The sequence below is a fragment of the Ostrinia furnacalis genome, unplaced genomic scaffold (genome assembly GCF_004193835.3).
Source record: "Ostrinia furnacalis isolate ACB-3 unplaced genomic scaffold, ASM419383v2 OfSCF1743, whole genome shotgun sequence".
Lineage (NCBI taxonomy): Eukaryota > Metazoa > Arthropoda > Insecta > Lepidoptera > Crambidae > Ostrinia > Ostrinia furnacalis.
Window position 1 is genome coordinate 385,392 of NW_021131982.1, and position 21,664 is coordinate 407,055.

The following is a 21,664-nucleotide window of genomic DNA, read 5'->3' on the forward strand; positions in this document are numbered from 1 at the left end:
ACAAAGAAAAATTACACAAGAAAAAAAGGAAAAGCAAATAGACAGAGAAAATAAAATTAGTGCAGATTAATGCACTAAGTATTTGCGTCTCTGAATCGAAATGAAAGAAAACGTTTTATAACCACATCACATGGAAGGTGGTACTCCTCACTTGATCTTCTGCACGGTGTGCAGTCGTTTCTCTGCTCTGAGCAGCTCAGCGCGTCGGCGCTCCAGCTTGGCATCCAGCGCGGCCTCGCTCGCCGCCACGTTCGTGATCTGCTCGCGCGCCGCCGACAGCTGTCCCCCCGCCGACTCCAGCGCGCGTCGCAGGCTTGCCTCCATCGCCGACATGTCCAGCGGACGTGATAGTGCTTGCTCGCGGACCTCCTGCGATAGGTACACAATATAATAACCATGTAGCCGTGTGGTTTCGGCAAAGCAGAATTCTGAGGACCATTCCCGTTTATCCCGTGGATGTCGTAAGAGGCAACTAAGGACTAAATATCTAAACCTCCCCATATAGAGAAGGTCATCCTCTTGCAGTGGAAAACTAAGAGTAAGCACACACCGTTGATTTTTAGTTGGCCGATAGTTGTGCCCGATTTTAAATTGTATGAAGAATCGGCCAAATCGAATCGGCGTAGTGTGCGCACTCCCATACATGCCCATACTGATCAACTGCCCGACTAAACTATCGGCCGACGAAAAATCAACGGTGCACGGTGTGCGCCTACTCTAAAACTAAACAACTTTACAAGGCCACTAGGTGGACCGACGATCTGGTGAAGGTCGCGGGAGGTGCCTGGATGCGAGCGGCGCAGGATCGGTCTTTATGGAAATCCTTGGGGGAGGCCTTTGTCCAGCAGTGGACGTCATTCGGCTGAAACGAACGATTTTACAAGGCGGAAATGAACCGGTTATTTTTACCTTATTTTCTGCCTCTTTAGCCAGCAGATCGTAGAGGAAAGCGCCCTGCGCAGTGATGTCTGTTGCTAATGATCGGGCCAGTTTTATTTCTCCTAGCTGAAAATCAAAAAAGTTTAGTTTAGAATTTTGGAAAACCTATAGATAAGGTAGACAGGTAGTAAGTAGAAAAGAAAAGGGGAACCGCGGAATGTATTCAGCGGTAGACTCTCATAGTCTGTGGCGACGTCAGGGCTGCTTGTAGCAGTCATAGCCCCTGCTTTCACCATCTCACCCGGTTGGTGACGTCGTAGCTGAGCGCTGAGCTTTCGGGTTGCTGATCGCCTTCTGAACACCCAGCACGTACCTACACCTTTCACTGTGGCGCCAGGGCCGATCATAGTTGACCCTGCCTCAACCGGTTGGTAACATCGTAGTGCAGCGCGGAGTCGTCGGGCTGGTGGTCGTCGGGCGGCGGCGCCTCCAAGGCTGCCCGCAGTAGCCTTGCTGCCTTCAGCAGCTCGCGCACCGCTCAACCAACCGCGTACACCTTCCATAGGCTATGGCGACCAGGCTGCTAGTAATAGACCCTGTCTCACCCGGTTGGTGACGTCGTAGTGCAGCGCGGAGCCGTCGGGCTGGTGGTCGTCGGGCGGCGGCGCCTCCAGGGCTGCCCGCAGCAGTCCTGCTGCCTTTAGCAGCTCGCGCACCGCCCAGCCGTCCGCGCCATACAGCCTCTTGCCGTTCAGCTTCAAGTTCGCGCGGGAATGCTGCCAAGTACAATGTCAAAAAGGAGTCATCTGAGTTATTAATGAGTTGCCTGGCACCATACGAATAAGGCCCAGAACACACGGTGAAACGCAATTGCAACGAAACTGCAACTTCTAGTTACTTTTGAGTTGCATCTAAGTTTCTGCCATAGATTCCGTTGAGAGACCACACATGACGCGACCATTTCAAACCGGTTTCAAACTGGAAGAACAACTGGAAAAACTTGAAGTTGCAGTTTCGTTGCAATTGCGTTTCACCGTGTTTTGGGCCTAAGAGAAAAGCACTAGCGCACCTTCTCTCCAGAATCCAGAAGTTTTCTAACATGGTTTTATGATACATCTTTAACCCTTATTCAAACGCGAGCTGGTATGCATTTTTTTTACAAAGTTGAAGTGGATTTTGGGTAATTGTGGGTCACTTATTTCATATTTTTGATCAAAATTTATAAAAAAATAGGGGAAGGGGTAGTTTTTTGGGTGGTAAATAATTTACCATTATCCATTCATGACTACGAATTATTAAATGTTGGTGGTAAAATAGTTACCATTGTCCGTTTTGGTTTATTTTTGGTTCTTGACTAGTGACTTCCTCTTGGTTCTACCTATATTTTATTAAATATTTTGGGAATGAAATAAATATATTGTTTTTATATTTATTAATATTACTTATTATGCTTACAATTAGGATGCTTACCTTGAGTCTGAAACTAACAATTCACTAATTACGTAACGTCAAAACGTTACGTAAATAGATATCAAAATAACTTAAAATTTCTCCAAATATTTATTTAGTTTTATTTGTGCATATACAAAAAACAGCAGTTTTTTTATATATCATCAAACTTTTGTCAAGACGGGATCGGACAATGGTAAACTATTTACCACTTCTTTAAAATGTCTAAATTATATGAATAAATCAATTGCAGACGTTGTCTATAAGTGAGATTATACAATAAATGTTATAGTTTAGGAATTTGAATCCAAAAAACACTTATCAGAATTTTCGTTGAACAAAGTTTCAAAAATACCAAAAACGCGCGCTAAAAACTTGAAATTTTTCACACCAAAACCGTTTGGTTGACTTTGACATTACCTGACAGTGACAAATGACGTTGAAAAGTTGTAAAATGGCATAGATAAGTAAAAAAATATATTTAAAAATATAAATAAGTGACCAAGATATCTTTAAGTATTACCATATCGAAAATTAGGATTCTTTTTTAAAAGTAAACAAAGTGGTAATATATTTACCTTTATTTGAATAAGGGTTAAAACATCAACCTACCTGTGTCTAACCCGGCGCTCTATTTGAAAAAAAAGAGCCCAAGCGTTCATAACTTTTTTTTTAAAGTTAGCAAAGTTGGTAGTTTTTTTAGTTACTAATAGTTCCGTTAGCCCCTCGTGGTAAGCTAAATTGTATCGATAATCATAAAAATATTTTAAAAAAAAGCTCTTACAAAGAGCGCGACCGCATGCGTGACCATGGCAACCCGCTGGTCCACGGAGGCGGCGCCGCCCGCCAGCGCCGCGTCGGGCTCCACGCGCGCCGCCAACCAGCGAAGACAGGCTTCTAGCAGCGCCCAGTTGGGGCTCCGGAAGCTCTCCAGCGAGATCGGCTCCGGGAAGCCCAGCACGCGCATGGCTTCGCTGAAATCTGAGCCAAACAGAACACGTTGACTATGATGGGCTTTTAGGTAGACTGAATGTAACTTTGGCTGTATGGCATTATGGATGTAGGTAGGTATGCCTTTGCCTTTTCCTGCTAAAAGAATGAATAGAACTAAGTTAAAACGGGAGTATTCCCACCTCTCGTTCCCACCACTGCAACTCCTGTGTAGCCAGGATCTATCTGGGTTAGTCCCAACGGCCCCGGTGGATCTGCCCCGTCAACGGGGTGGATGGGAAAAAGTGTTTCAACGTCCCCGGTAGTCATAGTCTTAGCGTTCAACGGGGTGGTTGGAACACATCAAGTGTCAACCACCCCGGTATATCGTTTAACGGGGCGGATGGATCAAATCAAGTTTCAACCACCCCGGTATTTCACTAATCGTGGCGGATGACACAGATCTAAAAGGTTCCACCTCGGTATTGCATACCGAAAATAAAACCTGTTAATAAAATAAAAAATAATAATATGTAAATAATAATCAGTTTTATTTAACAGTCATTGTTTAAAAAATCTTCAGCATAAAAAAGTAAGTTTAATTGTCACAAAATATTATGGTCATAAACTTAAAGATTACTTTTAGAATCACAGACGCGCAATTGCATTAATCAGTCAATATTAATAACACTCNAACAGTGTAAACGTTTATAGGAGTCTTATTATTAATTTCGCATCTGTGATTCTAAAAGTAATCTTTAAGTTTATGACCATAATATTTTGTGACAGTTAAACTTACTTTTATTGTTAACTAGCTGACCCGGCGAACTTTGTTCCGCCTTAATGGCAATAAATAAGCAGACTTATTTTTTAATTTCGAACGGGATAAAAAGTATCCTATGTCCTTCTCCTGGCTCTAAACTACCTCCCTGACAATTTTCAGCTAAATCGGTGCAGCCGTTCTTGAGTTATAAGTGGAGTAACTAACACGACTTTCTTTTATATATATATAAGATCAACAACTGATTAATGTAACTAAATAAATAAAATAAATGAATAAATATCCTTAGACATTTTACACTGCGCTTCTAGTCCCAAACTAAGCAAAGCTTGTACCATGGGTACTAGACAACGGATATAAATAAATAAATATACTTAAATACTTTTTTTTTGTAAATACATACTTATTATACTTAGAAACTAACCCCTACACACCCAGTCCAATACAAACAAATAAAAAATACGTATCTATGATTCTTAAATAATAATATTTTGAAACAATTTTAGAGTTACTTTTTATCACATTAGACTACTAGTGTGTTATAAATATTGACTGATTAATGCAATTGCGCATCTGTGATTCTAAACGTAATCTATAGGTTTATGACTATAATATTTTGTGACAATTAAACTTACTTTTATGCTGAAGATTTTTTAAACAGTGTTAAATAAAACTGATTATTATTTACATATTATTATTTTTTATTTCATTAACAGGTTTTATTTTCGGTATGCAATACCGAGGTGGAACCTTTTAGATCTGTGTCATCCACGATTAGTGAAATACCGGGGTGGTTGAAACTTGATTTGATCCATCCGCCCCGTTAAACGATATACCGGGGTGGTTGACACTTGATGTGTTCCAACCACCCCGTTGAACGCTAAGACTATGACTACCGGGGACGTTGAAACACTTTTTCCCATCCACCCCGTTGACGGGGCAGATCCACCGGGGCCGTTGGGACTAACCCATATTTTTGAAATAAATGTCAACAGTCGCGCGGTACGTCACAGTATGACAACATGCGATAGGGCTGCCCATCTACAGTACCCAGTTTAATTACATCTGCCTACTTAGAATTTCTATCTAGTTTTGTGATTGTATTTTTTTATTTAGTTAGACAAACAAAATACTTTGTGAATGGAATAGGTTAAAGTGTGTTGTTTTGTGATAAGTAGATTTAATTTATTTAAAACTACTTAAATAATTTTGAAACTTTAATAATCATAATGATCTGTTACGTTAATATCGGGCGAGCGAAGTCGTGGGAAAAAGCTGGTTTAATACAATATAATTTTCATTTGAAATCAAACTGACTGAAAATGATATTTTGACTAGTTCTTAACCAATTTGACCGTAAATGACGGTCAGTCAAATTCAATCAGTTTTGTCATTTTTAACACTTGGCCACCGACGTCCATTCGGCACATTCGCGACACCCCCGACTTTTACATACCGAGATTTGAATTTCGAAAGAAAGTTCTCGTTTCGTCTGTTTATATGAAGATACAATACTGTATGATAATATTACCACGGTAATACTATCTATACAGTATTCCAACTCGGCCATATTTTTGAAATAAATGTCAACAGCCCCGCGGTACGTCACGGTATGACAACATGCGATAGGGCTGCTCACCTACAGTATCCATTCTAATTACATCTGTCTACTTAGAATTTCTATCTAGTATTGTGATTGTAATTTTTTTTTATTTAGACAAACAAAATACTTTTTGAATGGAATAGGATAAAAATGCGTGTTGTTTTGTGGTTACTAGATTTAATTTAAAAAAAAATACTAAAATAATTTTGAATCTACTAATCATAATGACCGGTTACTTTAATTTCAGGCGGGTGAAGTCGTGGGCCAAAGCTGGTTTTAAATACAATATAATTTTCATTTCAAATCAAACTGACTGAAAATGACCATTTCTGACAGTTAATGACTAGGTAGTTTTTGAAAAATTTGACCGTTTAAGACGGTAAGTCAAATTCAATCAACTTAGTCATTTTCAACACTAGGCCATCGACGTCCGTTCGGCACATTCGCGACACCCCTAACTTTTACTTTCGACCGCGTACCGAAATTTGAAATTCGAAGGAATGCTCGCGTTTCGTCGGTTTATATGAAGTTACAATACTGTATGATATTATTACCGTGATATTACCGTGTCAAGAACTACTTAAGTTAAAAGTGAGATTAAAAGTGACTGCTTTGGAGTTTTGGAGATGGAAGCAAAAGCTTTATCTGGTCTAGTGATATTTTTATATTTACACATTATAAAAAAAAACTTACTTCGCAAATCCCTGTAAGACATCGGGGCAAAATATTTAGGACAAAATATCGAAGTCACAAACACAAACGTTTTCAAAATATTTGTTGATATCTAAACTATCGCACTGTAACTATGGCAACTGAAATGACAACATGGGCATGGCAATGGAATCGGAAGACACACGGCAAAATCATAGGGCGAAATCGTGGTTTCCAAATCCATGTCATTGTGTATTGAAAAAAAAAAAAAGAAGATTATGATGTTTTTTTTATAGCCTGACCAGGAACATAAAAACCCTCGCCATGTTGCGGAAAACTAATGGTACTAATTTCTTTTAATGGCAACAGTAACTGAAAACTTCATTGACATGTCACCTTGCATGTCAGTCTATTGCTGTCAAAGTGTAAACAAACTTTATTTTAAATGTACGCAACTGATTTTGTGAATTAAATTGCTAAAATCTTTTTATAGTCGTGAAAGAAAAGTGGTTCACAATGTGTTAAAGTATTTGACGAAGAGAAATACTAAGGGTTCGGACAATATTTTCATTGAATAATGTTTCCGACAAAGGTTGTCAAATTGACTGACATGTGTATCGTATAGTACAGTCCACTATGAAAATTAGCTGTGGTTTGTTTCAACTATTTTAATTTTTTTTGTCACTTTCTAAGTGTTGAATTTTATGGAATTGGGAAAGAAGTACCGAGTCTGAAGCGTTCATGAGCAGACATTGCAGTTGAATATTCAAGTTCTGAATTTGATTATTGATGAATAATAAAATAAATCCTACTAGCTCGATTGATGGTTTCATTTAATTTATTTAAACCAGGTTACCTATAATAATATGTTTTCGTTAATTCATGAAAATATTAAATTAACCCGTAATCCTGAATCCTGATACATAAAGTTAGCCTATTAATTTAACACAGGTACGATTGTACTCAGTGTTGCACTATCAAATGCAATTGACGCGCCACTATGCCAGGGTTTTTATGTTCCTGGTCAGGCTATACCAGTTTTTACCTTACTTTAATTTGAAAATATTATGCGATAATCATTTCCAAGGAAGGTAAAAGAAAATATTGTTTGATTGGAGCAACATGAATTTATTTAAAAACTTAAACTTAACGGTACCTTCAAGCACCTCCATACTGCTAAAGGACTTCTTAATCCTGATTTGACTAGGAAAGAAGGAAGAAGGAAGGACTACTACATCTACATTTTAAAGGTACCCTACGTTAAATATTGTTTTTTAAACAACATTCGCAATGTTCTAATGGCATTCTACACAAAGCACACTTTGTTACAAAAGGCTACAAATGAAATTACATATTTTTAACTAAATTCTAATTATTTCCCGCAAAAAATCTCTCTTTCACGCAAAACTACTAATGAGATTTTCATAAAATGTTAATACCTACATACCTACATTAATATAGTTTTTCACAGAAATTTTAATTAATATTTACAGTTTTAAACTATACTGTTTAATGACAAACATCACGTGAGCTAGTCACCGACGTCGCATTATGTCGGTTAGTTTAACTTATTTCTAATTTTAATATAGTACGTAATTTAAAATTTAATTTAATTATATTATGGCTTACATGAGCTTACATGTAAGTAAATTGGGCATACTACGACAGCTTATTAAAATACACTTCAAAAAGCTGTCGTATTCATTTACTATTTTGATAGAAAGTCCTTGCCAAATTCGTGAACAAGTAGGATTTTTCATATAAAATACTTTGTGCAAAACCTTAATAAAATGAAAAAAAAAAGCTAGTTATATCAGTGTTTAATATTTATATGTGCACTAAAGAAAGAATAAGAGCAAATCATGAGAGTGCCAACTTTGCTAGTAATATTTTCGTAGGCGTTTTCAATATCGTAATGCTTCACTGCGTGCGACCGTAATAAAATAGGTAAATACTGAGTTAAAAAATTGTTAAATAAGAAAATAAAATCAAAACAAAATTAAAACACAACATAATTATTTATTTACTTAACTAATGGCTAAACTAACTATCAAAACAGTAAAAGTATTAGGCTGAGACTCAAACGATTCTATTCTCAGTTAAGTGAGCAAGTAGTGCAAATCATAGGAGTACCAGCCATCGGTTGTATGCCCAATTTAATAAAAGAATCATAAGTCAAAAGCGGAGGGTGGCTGTCTCATAGTGCGCTTGATAGCTGCTTCACGTTTCACAGCTACACGCATTCGCGCTGCTTTCAGGTGTCTGAAAAAAAAAGAATAATATTTTATTAAATGTAAAAAAATTACTGATATCAGGATAGAAATACATTTTCAATTTTGTGTAAAAAGAAAGAAAGGGCAAACAAAAAATGCTTCACACAAAATGTTTGTTAGGTATAATTATACTATCACAGCCTACCTAAATGATAAGTGTTCATTCAACAAGGTCTCACTCACCTCTGTCTGATCCTCTCCTCAGTTTCCGGGCTGGCCACCTTCTCGGGGAGCTCAGCGTCACGGATCAACTTCCGTACTTTCTGCATGCAGTCGGCCAGGTTCAGCTGCTGGGAGCGAGTGATGTCTGACCGGACGATCAGGTAGCCGTCCTTTGTCAGCTTGTTTGAGTACTACAATCATTCATTACAATACAAAAAACATTAACAACTTGTCTTACATTATAACCTATGTTTGTTAAAAACTAGTTTTACTATTGTCATGAAAAAACAATGCCTACCATCTCCTGCATTCTTTGACGAATTTCAGGATGGATCCAGTCTGCGTCACTGAGCTTGAATCTAAGGTCAACCTTCGTGTGGACCTGTAAGATTTAAGTCAACAATAGAAACAAAAACACATATCAGAGTAAGTTATCTGAAATAGAGTACCGACATCCTAAAATTTATCTTTGATATTTTCCTTACCTTATTAACATTTTGTCCTCCAGGTCCTGAGCTGGCACTGTAAGTGATTACCAGCTTTTCGATGGGAATGAAGCCAGAAAACTTGTCTTTTGCATCTACACTCTGAAACATGTTTTAAGTGCTGGTGAGTTTATATTGACTAGATATTATAGTTTAACATTCAAGTGTGATTACTTACAAAAGAAGGTGAAGTTAGTTTTAGGGAGCTATTTGGATAAAGAGTTTCCAATGAGATAGAACTTTTATAAGCCATTGGTCGTTTAGCCATAGTAGTGAATACATTTTGAACAGCCTTTTGCAGGCACACAAGCCTTAACGGATTTAACGCCATTATGATTCTGCTATTTAGTCCCAAAAATATCTTGAACTTGAGTAGAATAAATCAATTTATTTCATTATTTTTACGCCAATAATACTCTAACCTCAAAATTGAAAATTACGACTTTGACAGTTTACTGTCTTGTCAAAAGTCCCAAATGTCAATGTCAAACTGTTTTTTTTTTTTTTTTTGGCTTTCGCGGTTTGCGTTTAGCCACAACGGTGTGGGAGAAAAGGTTAGGAAACGTTTAGGTAAAAAACAAACCGGGGTGGAGTACAAAAGGGGATGAGGATCAAGTTGGGAGGTGAGAGATTAAATAATATAATACAATATATGTATAGAGGAAATTAAGGCATGTTAATATAATATTATAAGTTAATTAAAGTTTAATATTATTTATAATCAAATATTCAGAAATACATTTATAAATATCAAAGTCATTTAAACCAAGCAGGCAAGATATAGAAGTGGGGAGAGGGACACGGAGGGCTAGGAGGGATGATAAAACAGTTCCGAACCACAATATCTGTGTTCCGAACCATGAAGCTAAAGATAAAAATGGAGGGCAGAGTTGGAACAAAAACTTGAGTCAAATACCTACTTATATCTATCTCGCTCTCTGCGGCCCTACCTCTCTTTTTAGTGTGAACTGTAGTATTGCTATCTTCTGATTTAAATCTTGTAAATTCTTCGAAATAGCCAATTCACTAACCAAATCAGAAGTTAAACAAATAAATAATTAATATTTGAAACTAAGATTACCTAGTTAAATAAAAAATCACAAAATTGTCGGCCATTTAGGCTTAATGTGTTGGCGAATCAGGGAATTACAATCCCAATTCCTGGGTAATCGGTACCATGTGGCAACATCGGCCCAATCCGGCCCATCATGGCGGTTGTTTACTATTTTGTTTATTAAGCAGTTAATTTCGTTTGAGATTGTTTACAGGAAATAATCATTGTTTTATCACAAGAATTGGTGCAACATTTTGTAGTGCGTGGTTGCGGTAGTACGTGGTGTCCTGGAATTGACATAAGATTCCACGCGTAAGTGTTTATTTCGTGATTTCCGACATTGGATCATTGTAAACATTTTTCTCATTTTTTACAGTAATTTATTCCTAAAACGTTTTACCAGTAATTACACTTATCATTTTTAATGATACCTATGTCAAGAAATAAAGATTTTACATTGGTTTCATTGAATTTGAGCAATTTTATATTTTTTATTTATTTAGAAAGAGCGAGTCTGCCCACAGAGAGCGAGATAGTGATACTTAGTTTGTGCTTCAAGTAGGTATTCGGAGTGTGGCCTCCATTTTAATCTGTAGCTTCATGTTCCGAACCCATGGAGGTATTATACCTCCATGTTCCGAACCACACAGTAGGTACACAGTCGAAAACCGCGGAAACCTGTCTTGGTTTCCAAGAAACAAAAAAGAAATTATACCTTTTTGACCTTATTTTCCATTTATTTTTTTTCTTCCGTGTGTGTGCGTGTAGTGGGCCGATAGTTGGGTCGGCCTCGGCAAGCTTCTATTTGTTGTACTTAATATTAATTTAAGTTCCCAAGGAAAGGAAAAATATAGTGATAATAACATAACATCGAATGTACTACGGTCTACGAGTACAAACCAACACCTCATAAATATTTTTTAATTAGTTAAAAAGTTAGCTTAATTCAACTTGAATACTAGACCGCCTTAAAGATTTATTTAGCTTGCAAGAAACTAGGTAGGTATCTATCTAGGACAAAGACTACACAAAGCTGCACAGCCAGCAACGCGTGAAGTTTCTACTTGTTACTAATTAATTAGTGCCAAAGCATAAACATTTTTTGCGATTTACAACATCTGTTGAAATGCGGATTTTATTGCTCGGCGGGAGACCATCTCCCGCATTTCTTACATACGGTACCTCTTAGTTTACGAGTTCACTAACTGGTGAACGCTACTTCATCTGCACGGTGTGCTGTGCTCTGCATGGCTGGCTTGGCTGGTTACCAAATTGTTTAGCGATAAGTCTTGAAAAAGAGGCTGACAACACTGAGTTTCTTGCGCTGCTTCTTTACAGCACTGGGCCTATTGTCCCGAAGCAGTGGTAGGGTTAATACTGGGACGTGTACTTAAAAGTGCTTTTTAAAAGCATAACTTGCAAAAATAAAATGAGTTTTATGAGTAGCATCTCAAACTAAATTTTAAATAACTTGAAAAGTTGGGCATTTAGATTTTTTCAAGATTTTAAATTACTTATTTATAGTTAGTTTAATTAGTCACACAAAAATGCATAAAAATAAACGTAATTTCATATTTGTAACTCGAGGAATGTTGCCAATTTAACTATAATAAAATTAATTGTACAATTTTTCTTTCAAGTTTATTGTTAATTAATAATAATGTTACAATTTGGTGGATCCAAATCAATAAAACTTATTATTTACTAAATGAATCTAAATTGGTACTCTGGTCCAGCAAAAATGTTAGTTACAGGTAGGCTGACAGACAAAATTATTATCGCATGATTAGGTACAGAATGTGATTTAGTTATGAAATATTGCAAATTATTTACCTGCTGATATTAATTATAACTTTTATCAACATTAGTCATTAACTGTCTATCAATGTACCTAATATGAAGTAGTTCGTTACTGCCTAATGACTTGAGTTGTTTTAATCAATCAAATTTTAATGTAACGTTTGCACACGAAGTTTTATTAAAGTTTTCGATTAAGTAGCGTTATTTTTTTGCATATTACAGCCTCAGAAAAATAACCTACTTTGCCGTGTTCACTATCGGCCCGGAACTATTGTGGACAGCGAAGAAATCGAAAAGTGAAAAAGACAGAATACCAGGAACTGACTCATAATTGGCACTAATTTAGAGCATCAAAATAAATATTGGTAAGTTTTAAAAATCATATATTATTAACGATTCGGCAATAAAATATACAACAATAAAACGAGCAGAAGGCACCCATAATTTAAAAGAAAGCGTACCAACAATCTAAAAGTATGGCGGCAGTTAAAAATGATTATTAGATTAGGTATAGTAATAGGTAAATATGTAACAATGCATGTGAAATGATTTATTGTTGGTAAATCTCTATCAATAAATAAATGAAAATGAAAATATTTATTTATTGCCAGAATTAAACAATACAATAACTAAAAGACAGACCTCCACACTAGGCATTGCCTGTCCTGTGTATAAAATAGAGTTCGGACAAACTTCAAAATCGAAGAGTTGTAATTCTTCTAGTGTTTTTATTGTTATTTATTAACAACGCTCGTTTTCCCTCAGCAGTAAAGATTTTGTTTGATTTTTTTAGTAAATAAGTAGCTAGGCATTTTTTTATAACTTATGACGAAGGAAATTGTTTTCGTTTAATTTATTTGTTATTTTTTAGCTACTCAAATAATATTTTTTAATTTGGAAGTCTTTCAGGCAATAATAAATGAATCTTTTAATTTATTATTGCCTAACAGGCATTTTTTCCCCCGTATTAATTGGATATACAGGGTGTCCCGTAATGTAACGTCAAGCCGGAACTGGGTGTTGAGGCAAGTTGTGCTGGTTATCAGAAAAATATAAAAAAAAATCTATGTGGCATATTTTAAAAATAATAGGCATTTAAAAAAAATCAAAAAATTCTACTCCAGGTGACGGTCCTTTTGCTCGTGTTGCACAAATCTTCACTTTTTCCAAATTTTTTTTTGTTATGTAACCCTGAATAATGCTTCTCTAAATTGTTATCAAAATTACAAAACCAGCTGCTCCAGCTTGGATGAAAAAAATACATTATTCCCAAAAAAAATTTCAAATTAAAAATTTTGCCTACTTTAAACTTTAGACTCCGCCTTTATCCGAAACTATCCGTAACTTTTGAATCAGTTTCGGTTACGGTTATGGATATTTTTTTATTTCGGATATCCGATAGTTTCGGTTACGGTTACGGATATCCATAACATCCCTGCTTGGTAAGATGGCCCTCTCCGTCCCGCTCATACCTTTTAAAATGGCTTCTTCACCTCACTTAAGCCAGAAACTTGAATTTTGGTCACATTAGAATAATATTTTTAACCAAGGTAGATAAAGTTAAAAACGGGATTATTTCCAAAAAATACAAAAATTGTCGACAATTACAGCAAGAATTTACCAAGTGTTATACCATTTTGGAATCCTTACTAAATGCGCCAAATTATGACGTCACTTGCCACACTCGCGTAGTACAATTTTTTTTCAGTACAGTCAGTTTAAACTAGGCAAAATTTTTAATTTGAAATTTTTTTTGGGAATAATGTATTTTTTTCATCCAAGCTGGAGCAGCTGGTTTTGTAATTTTGATAACAATTTAGAGAAGCATTATTCAGGGTTACATAACAAAAAAAAATTTGGAAAAAGTGAAGATTTGTGGCAACACGAGCAAAAGGACCGTCACCTGGAGTAGAATTTTTTGATTTTTTTTAAATGCCTATTATTTTTAAAATATGCTACATAGATTTTTTTTTATATTTTTCTGATAACCAGCACAACTTGCCTCAACACCCAGTTCCGGCTTGACGTTACATTACGGGACACCCTGTATTTTTTTATTATTTATCATTATTAGTGGGTTCTTGACCTTTCTTATATCGTCCGTACCGGCCAACTATACTTTTTAACATCAAACAAGGCTCCATTGAAAGGTCAAACAATCATTATAGGGAAGTAACTTTCCCTGGTCACAATGATAGACCTAGAAGGATTTGTTACCTACACGATTCCCAGCAAAAGTCGTGGACGAATGGTGTAAATTTACTACCTACTAGAGCTTATTGTCTTGTCACCTACATCAGAATTTACATCACATTATTATGGAAAACTACGCGGATGATGTCGCGGGCAACAGGCTGTGAAGAAGACATGGGCAACGTTGAGTGTCATCAGTTAGGCTCATGTCTCCACGCGACATAATCCCATTTATGCATTAAACTTAATTCGGCTAAGTCGTTAAGTAGCACGCTACCCGCAATTAGACGGTGCGCCGCGGGCGCGTGTTTGGTACAACAAAATCGACGGTCTGAAAAACTCGGAGCATAGATGCGCGCGCGCAGTCACGCTCCACATAATTTAATTAGGATCTCGTTCCGCTCGCTGGCGACATCTCACGTTTCTACAAGACTATTTAGACAACACTATTTTATAAATTTTGACATTGTTCATGCTAACTGTTGTTTAATGGGGAAAGAGCGGCTGGTACACGGAATCCTATTAAAATGTATGTATTTATTCTCGCAAGAAAGTTTATTCACTGGCTTCTGGGAAAGAAGACCAAAAACAAGTTAATTACAAACCTGCGTTGAATACTAACGCCGTGGCTTATATTATAAGGCCAGTGTCTTCACTGCTCTTGCAAGTTACGAGCAACTAGACGAGTAACATGTTCACGGATTCCTTCCTACACATCGTTAGATTGAATAGGTAATCTGCTTGCTGAATGTTTTGGCTCTGGTTTTTTGTTTTATTTAAATTACCTACATGTAAAGAAATACATAGAAAAAATATTATTATTTTCGGAAATTTAGGTTTGCCCAAGCGCATTCAGTTTCTCATCCAAAGTATGAACAATTAAGTACACAAAACGATTTTTCTAGTCCCATGGGAGTATCGCACCCATCATTTCAGATCGAAACAGTTTTACACCATAATCTCACCTTATCTCCCAACAATCAGACGTGAGCCTATTAAACAAGCCAATAATGCAACTAGGACTTGACACTCCCAAGTTCAACCTGGTCCTACCGCGCCATGTCGACAGCAGCGATAACAGTTGTCTTGTGAACAAGTCCGTATTGCCACAGAACAGATAATTGGGTATTCCTGAACAAAGTGTGTTGAAAAAAGTTTCAGTTCGTCGTATCATAGAGATATCGTATGCAAATAGCACTTGCCGATAACTTGACTCGGACAGCGAGCAGGCGGTAATGAGCGCCATATATCTTGAAAATTACGCGCCACTGACGGCTGGGAATGGGATACTAATTACAAGAATATGCTGAGATTTATGGCTCTGACGGGTACATAGTTTCATTCTGTACAATATACATATTATTATTTGTGTTAAAAAATGGACACTACCATGAATCTACTTTGCCTTATGGTACCAGAACTATTAATTAGTCCCTAGTACTTATTATTAATATTCTGGCAAGAAGTAAGAAAATCCAGTAGCTGTGTAAGGGTTAGGGTTTCCCTCAGATCAGATCTCTCGATTTTCACTAATTTTTCACCAAAAAACTAATATTTTTTTACCTACCTACTAGAACATCGTTCGGTTTGTCCATATACCTAGGTTCGTTAATTTCTTCTTTCCATTTTTGCTGATGCTGTATATCAATGCCTACTGATAAAGCCACAACAAATAACTTTTCTACCCCTAATCATAGAAGTAACGTCTGTTTCCAGTATAAGTACCTACCTACTACCTACTTCGTTCGAGTAGTATCAAACAATTTCCTCTGAAGCATGTAAATTGTCATCGCATCCCACAGAAGCTGATTTTGCAAAAACGCTAAATCGAATTTGCGCGGCAATAAATCGAGTGCGCATGATTGGGCGCGGTTTTTGCCGCGCCTGCGCCTGCGCCGCGACACGGGCAATAATACGCGACGTCGTTGACAGAACGCAGAGATCGTTGATATTTCAAAAACATACAGAGCTACACAGTGAGAGAACATGTATGCGGGATATGGAAAATTTGAAGATGAAACTTCACTTCCAGGCTTAAGCTAACATGCGCAAGTTAAGACCAACAGGACTGATAGACAGACGAAAGTACTAGTAACATTAGACGAGTACAGAGTTACAAAGGCTGATAGATGTCGAAACAAAAAAGTCTATTTTTACTTTTATGATTGCACGAGCATATTTCAGGAAAATCCAATTTTTCCAGAAGATCAGAAAGTTTGCAAGAATATTATCCTAATTTTTCGTATCCAAAGTTCTTACACATGCTGTTCTATTCATAGCCCACGCATTCTTATTCTTCGTTTATTGGTTTCACGAAAATCTACAGTTGAGACCAGAACTCATGATCTACCACTCACTAGCACCACATCACTTCTACCACTAAGGTGTCCTTTAATTTAAATAGCGGCGAGCCATCCTCAGCAATGCTAAGGACAAATGAAACCCTGGCTGTGATGATGTTGCTTGGGTTTTATCTGGTCTCGTCGCGTGTACCCGCCACAATCGGCTACTGCTTTCATCAATTATGATAATGTGGCATCTGCTCCGGCGCACGCACGCGCGGCTTTCCGAATTCCTCGAGGATTTACCGATGCCTATCAGACACATAAATTCGATGTTCTTCTTCCATAATTGCACTGTAATTACGGACATTATTGCCTATCAGATAACGCAATATACTTTATTATTATAAAATAACACGTTAATTATTCATATCGCAGAACTTTATGCGCAGAAAACTTCAAGCGCCGTTTTCTTTTGAAATAATGTTATTGAGTTAGATAGCAATCAAAATTATTAAAACAAAAATAACGGAATGAAAGTGCTATTCGACAACAGATTAATAAAGACAGTTGTTTATTGAAATAATGTCTGCTTTCTTTTCAAGTTAGTTTTTATTTGACATCCAACTTACCTATCTGAAAACAAGAAAGTTAAACATTTGATAGAATCCATGCGTTTGGGAATTAGGATGCAGATACGGCGGCGGACGACCGTCACTCTCGGAGGGTATCACACTCACATTTCTATGAAAACATTAAGCGCCAGTGAAAGCGTATAATTAAAAATTAAAATAGTGAACAGTAAACGGAATAATTATACCGTTCACATACCAAAATGGCTGCGCGCGCGTTTCACGCTCCTGTTGGCCGGCCTACTATAACTTAGCTGAACACATAAACGTTTCTAATTAAAAGATTTCAGACGAAAAGATCTAGGTTTGTAGCTGTATCAATAAATGTCTGAACATGATTGAACAATCAGCAGCACTAAGATAAGTAGTAGGTTTAAAGAACGAGGTAAACGCTAAGAATGAGAGTCAGACGTTCGAGTCTTGTATGGGGCCTTTCCCCATACAATGTATGTATGGATGAAAGTCAGCTAAACATAGGTCATAGTAAGATAGGCTTTTTCAATATAAATATAAAGCAAGTCTTGATTTGCTGGTGGTGATCGTACCTAAATTCAAATATTTAGTTTTATGATTGCAAACGCAAAATGTTTTAACAAAATTTAGCCATAGTTCACAAAACTATTATTTATTTATTTATTTTATTGGGCTATCAACATGAGATATATAATTACGTAAGCTTTTTTATATCTAAACTCTCTACAACAATGTTAGCAGCATTTTCATATTGATCTACTACTAGGTATGTACTACCTACTATACTAATAGACAGTTACTACTAGAGAAAATACTGAAATAGCGTTTTTCAGTACTTAGGGAAAGCTACATTATTTCCTAATAATGAAGGAGGGAAAGTCATGAAACCGAACATTTCAAGACAAGGATGTTTGTAATGTTAAACTTCCTACAGCTATTTAGATGTTAATTGGTGTGATTATTGGGGCAATAACTGAAGACAGGCGATTTTTAATTGTTTGTTTTTATATAATCTTTTGTCGTAAGTAGGAGTTAGTTTGGAGAAGTTAACAACAGCGTCGTGTGTCTTGTGGTTTGAAGTTATATTGATGAATATTAGTTTACTTCCTTCGATTAGTATGTCGAGTATTGCAGTGCAGCTGTAGTTGGGAACACACATGAACTAAGGTTGAGTTATGTCTGTTAATCCGCTAAGTATAGTTGCTGTGTCCAAATTGTATGTATAACCATATATTTTTTACCACAAGAAGAAATATTTTTTACACGAATAGAGTAGTGAACAGTGCATGTTACTCGTCGTTGCCTTGATCGACGTGGCACGAGATAAACGAGTAATTGATACCTTCGCACACCGACCAGGAGTAGGTAATACAAGTGGAATAAAGTAGACTTGTTCGCATTCCTACTGACAACTACAATGACATAAGTATTCACCAACCACCAACCTTCTCTAAAGCTAGATCTTTTTTTTATCCACAACGAGGAAACTCTTGGCCTGTATCTCACCTGATGGTAAGGGACGATCATGCCGAAGGTGGAAGCGAGCTTCACCCGGAATCCTCAACCACAGAGGGACTGGCTATCTTACCTCTAACTGCCGGAACACAACAATACTATACTATAGTTTCCACAAAACCCTGGCTTAGGGTAGAGTAGTCCCGGAGATGGCTAATAATTTTTTCATCAATATAATAGGAAAAGTTTAAAATACTTCTCCATTGCAATGAATGGAATAGAATAGGCATGTTTTATTTGGGTCCAAATATAACTTACTTAATAAAGCGGAAGTTGATAACTGAAAAACTTCTCTGATAAATCAAAGTCAAAGTCAAAGTCAAAATTTCTTTATTTGTTTAGACTAATAAATAGTTCTTACAAATCGTCATAAAATATGCTCTTAAGGAGCCTCTACATGTCTCATAATCTTTTTACCCTACCAGCGCTTCGAGACCAACAATGTGGCAAAAACAAAGGATACCAACCACGTAAACGTCACGGTTACCACTCATTTCATTAAACATAATTGTATTTAACAATTGTTTAATATATCGTTTACTGCTGGATGCTTGTATGTACGAAGTCTGAACCTATACTCCATTATCCTATCTTTTGCATTCAACATTCAATCTAAATATGTATATAAAAGGAGAAACTGACTGACTGACTGACAGATCAACGCACAGCCTAAATGGCTAAACGTAGGCACTTGAAATTTGGAAGGGACGTAGCTTAGGTACCGTAGAGGTGCACTAAGAAAGGAATTTCCGGAATTCCCACGGGAACGGGAATTAGCGGGAAAAACGGGATTCACGCGTACGAAGTCGCGGGCGGCCGCTAGTCTCTCTCTATGATTTCGGCTCATTAAAGGATGGGACTAACTGTTCGTTCGTTCGTACATTTCAGCTAAATGACGTCCACTGCTGAACAAAGGCCTCCCCCAAGCCTTTCATATTGAACGGTCCTGCCCGCATCCAGGTTCTTCCCGAAACCTTTACCAGATCGTTCACCTAGTAGGACTTTAACTGTAGCTGGTTGTTATTCTATTTCTATGTCCTAACCTTTAAGTTGCCTACCCGGCCCGGTTATTGGTCTTATCCATTTAGGTTTGGCAATAAACTATTGTAACACAAAAGAAGATTCCAGTGAAATCAGAAATAACGAATCGTAGAAAGTAACAGCTGAAATATAATATCACCGAGTCAGTTTAATTACTAGAGTAAGATACGTTTGGCAATTAGAGCAATCGAAAAAGATCGCGGTCGCGCCCGGCGCCCGTCGTGTCAGAATGCCGAGAGAAGCGCTTCGGTATCGTGCGATATTTTCACTTGCGAGTTTTCACAAACAATATATTTACCTGTCGAACTAATTGAAAAGACTTACGACGAGCTTCAGTCAGACTAATTACTGTTGGTATTTGTCCGTTTTTGTAATGTTGTTTGATATGAATTAGTTGTGCAAACGTTGGCGGTATTTGGCGGATACATAAAGAACTATTCGTGTACCATCACAGAATAAGTAATAGTACAGGTACAGAAGGATTACTCCGCAAGACGATTTAAATTNAACTGTACAATTATTATAATTTTAGCCTATCTCGTGAGCTAGGTGTCAATAATTAGGGTGATTTACTAACTAACCAGTCTCATACGAACAACAACAGTAAGATTCAAACAAGTTTGATCCATGATGCCGCACGACTATTGTGTGAGCCGCCCACCCGTAACCCAAGCTTATTTAGCTTAACACAAGGGGCTGGACGGGACTATTAGTAATTTGTGCAATACAAAGTGCTTATAATCTTTAAAAAAATCTTCCTTCCTTTCGTATACTAATTTATGCGTCAGTGTCAAGTCTGCGATTTTTATTCTTTGAAATTTTCGTAAAATGGCTGCCGCCGCGGTGACGCCTTGTAATTAACAAATTAAAATTAAATTAGTGTTTTAAAGTGCATAAATGTACAACTTAATGGTAAAAAGTCATTCCTTGATTTTTACTTAATATGTATCTGGAGTTATTTGAACAGTATTTTCGTCTATAGGATGGCATATTTCAAAAAACAAAACTGCACTCAAGCGTGTTGTCACAGCAACCGCTGAGCACATACTAATTGTATTTCGGTCCGTGGACCTATTTACATGCCAGAAACAGTCTAGTTGACATGTCTTCTCTAGTACGTAGTACATTATAACTCAATGTGAGGTGATTCTAGCGCTCGGCGGCCGCTGCCGCGGCACGCTTCGCTCGCCTTCGCGCGTTAAGGGTCACTGTTCTAACCTAACCTAACCTACTATTTTCTGCAATACCTACTTTCTGCAACCATACTATTTTCTGCAATATCTTTGTTTTACATAACATTCTTGTGAAAACCATGATCATCTGCCTCTGCCTTATGGTTTGATTTGTGGGTAAGTATGTGAAGTGTCGATTTGACCAAACAAATTATTTGGGATATAATATTTGGCAAAATAAAACATTTGCTATATAAACATTTGCCAAGTAAAATTTGGCCAAATGATAATTTGTCCAAATGAATTAGTTGTGAAAAGTACAGTTGCTAAAAGTTCATTTGGGAAATGAAACTTTGGCGATAAGTTGTTTGCGAAGTGAAATTTGGCGAAAAGTAATTTGGCCAAACGGAAGGATACCACTGCGTACACACACCGTACTGAAGGAGATAGCCGATAGTGGGGATTGTCCACTGATCGGCCACATGCTCAGCAGGACGAAGTCTGTTTTAGAAATAAGATACTAACATAGCCTAAGTTTTTACTAACATTATGGATCCCTGTTATCCGAAATAAATACTTTTTATTTATTTATTTATTTAATACTAAGTATGTAGGAAAAAATAAGAAGATAATTGCTGTAACGGTGCAACATTTTTACCAATGTTTTGTATCTTAATCTGTGTGGTCCGTTTTGTTATTAACAGAGGCTACCGTATTTTCTTGCAATGCCTATGGCACTGTGCCTATAACTCTAGCGTGTAGGCTATATGTAATTGTCGATATTTGCAT

General features: G+C 36.9%; 2 protein-coding genes across 2 annotated transcripts in view; both read right to left on the reverse strand.

Moving 5' to 3' along the window:
- Cluap1 (clusterin associated protein 1) overlaps positions 1 to 6,419 on the reverse strand; it is a 43,504-nt gene extending 37,085 nt beyond the window's left edge. The window contains exons 1-5 of the mRNA XM_028305590.1: positions 6,336 to 6,419; positions 3,113 to 3,309; positions 1,485 to 1,655; positions 910 to 1,005; positions 152 to 369 (exon numbers count right to left, since the gene is read on the reverse strand). Coding sequence (XP_028161391.1) covers positions 152 to 369; positions 910 to 1,005; positions 1,485 to 1,655; positions 3,113 to 3,309; positions 6,336 to 6,357 — 704 coding nt within the window. The 5' untranslated portion in view covers positions 6,358 to 6,419. The remainder of the gene's footprint in view (positions 1 to 151; positions 370 to 909; positions 1,006 to 1,484; positions 1,656 to 3,112; positions 3,310 to 6,335) is intronic.
- A 1,873-nt stretch (positions 6,420 to 8,292) lies between these two features.
- LOC114353549 (peptidyl-tRNA hydrolase ICT1, mitochondrial) lies at positions 8,293 to 9,673 on the reverse strand. The gene is made up of 5 exons (XM_028305591.1): positions 9,392 to 9,673; positions 9,214 to 9,315; positions 9,027 to 9,110; positions 8,750 to 8,919; positions 8,293 to 8,555 (listed from the first exon to the last, which is right to left on the reverse strand). The coding sequence occupies exons 1-5, from the start codon at positions 9,542 to 9,544 to the stop codon at positions 8,462 to 8,464; spliced, it is 603 nt and encodes a 200-aa protein (XP_028161392.1). The 5' UTR covers positions 9,545 to 9,673; the 3' UTR covers positions 8,293 to 8,461.
- Between the last annotated feature and the right edge of the window lie 11,991 nt (positions 9,674 to 21,664).

Coding starts and splice junctions, on each gene's coding strand:
- LOC114353549 (XM_028305591.1), bottom strand. CDS start 9,544: ATGGCGTTAAATCCGTTAAGGCTTGTGTGCCTGCAAAAGGCTGTTCAA. Junction 8,920..9,026: donor GTCAAAGAATGCAGGAGATG/GTAGGCATTGTT, acceptor GAATGATTGTAG/TACTCAAACAAGCTGACAAA. Junction 8,556..8,749: donor GAGGAGAGGATCAGACAGAG/GTGAGTGAGACC, acceptor TTTTTTTTTCAG/ACACCTGAAAGCAGCGCGAA.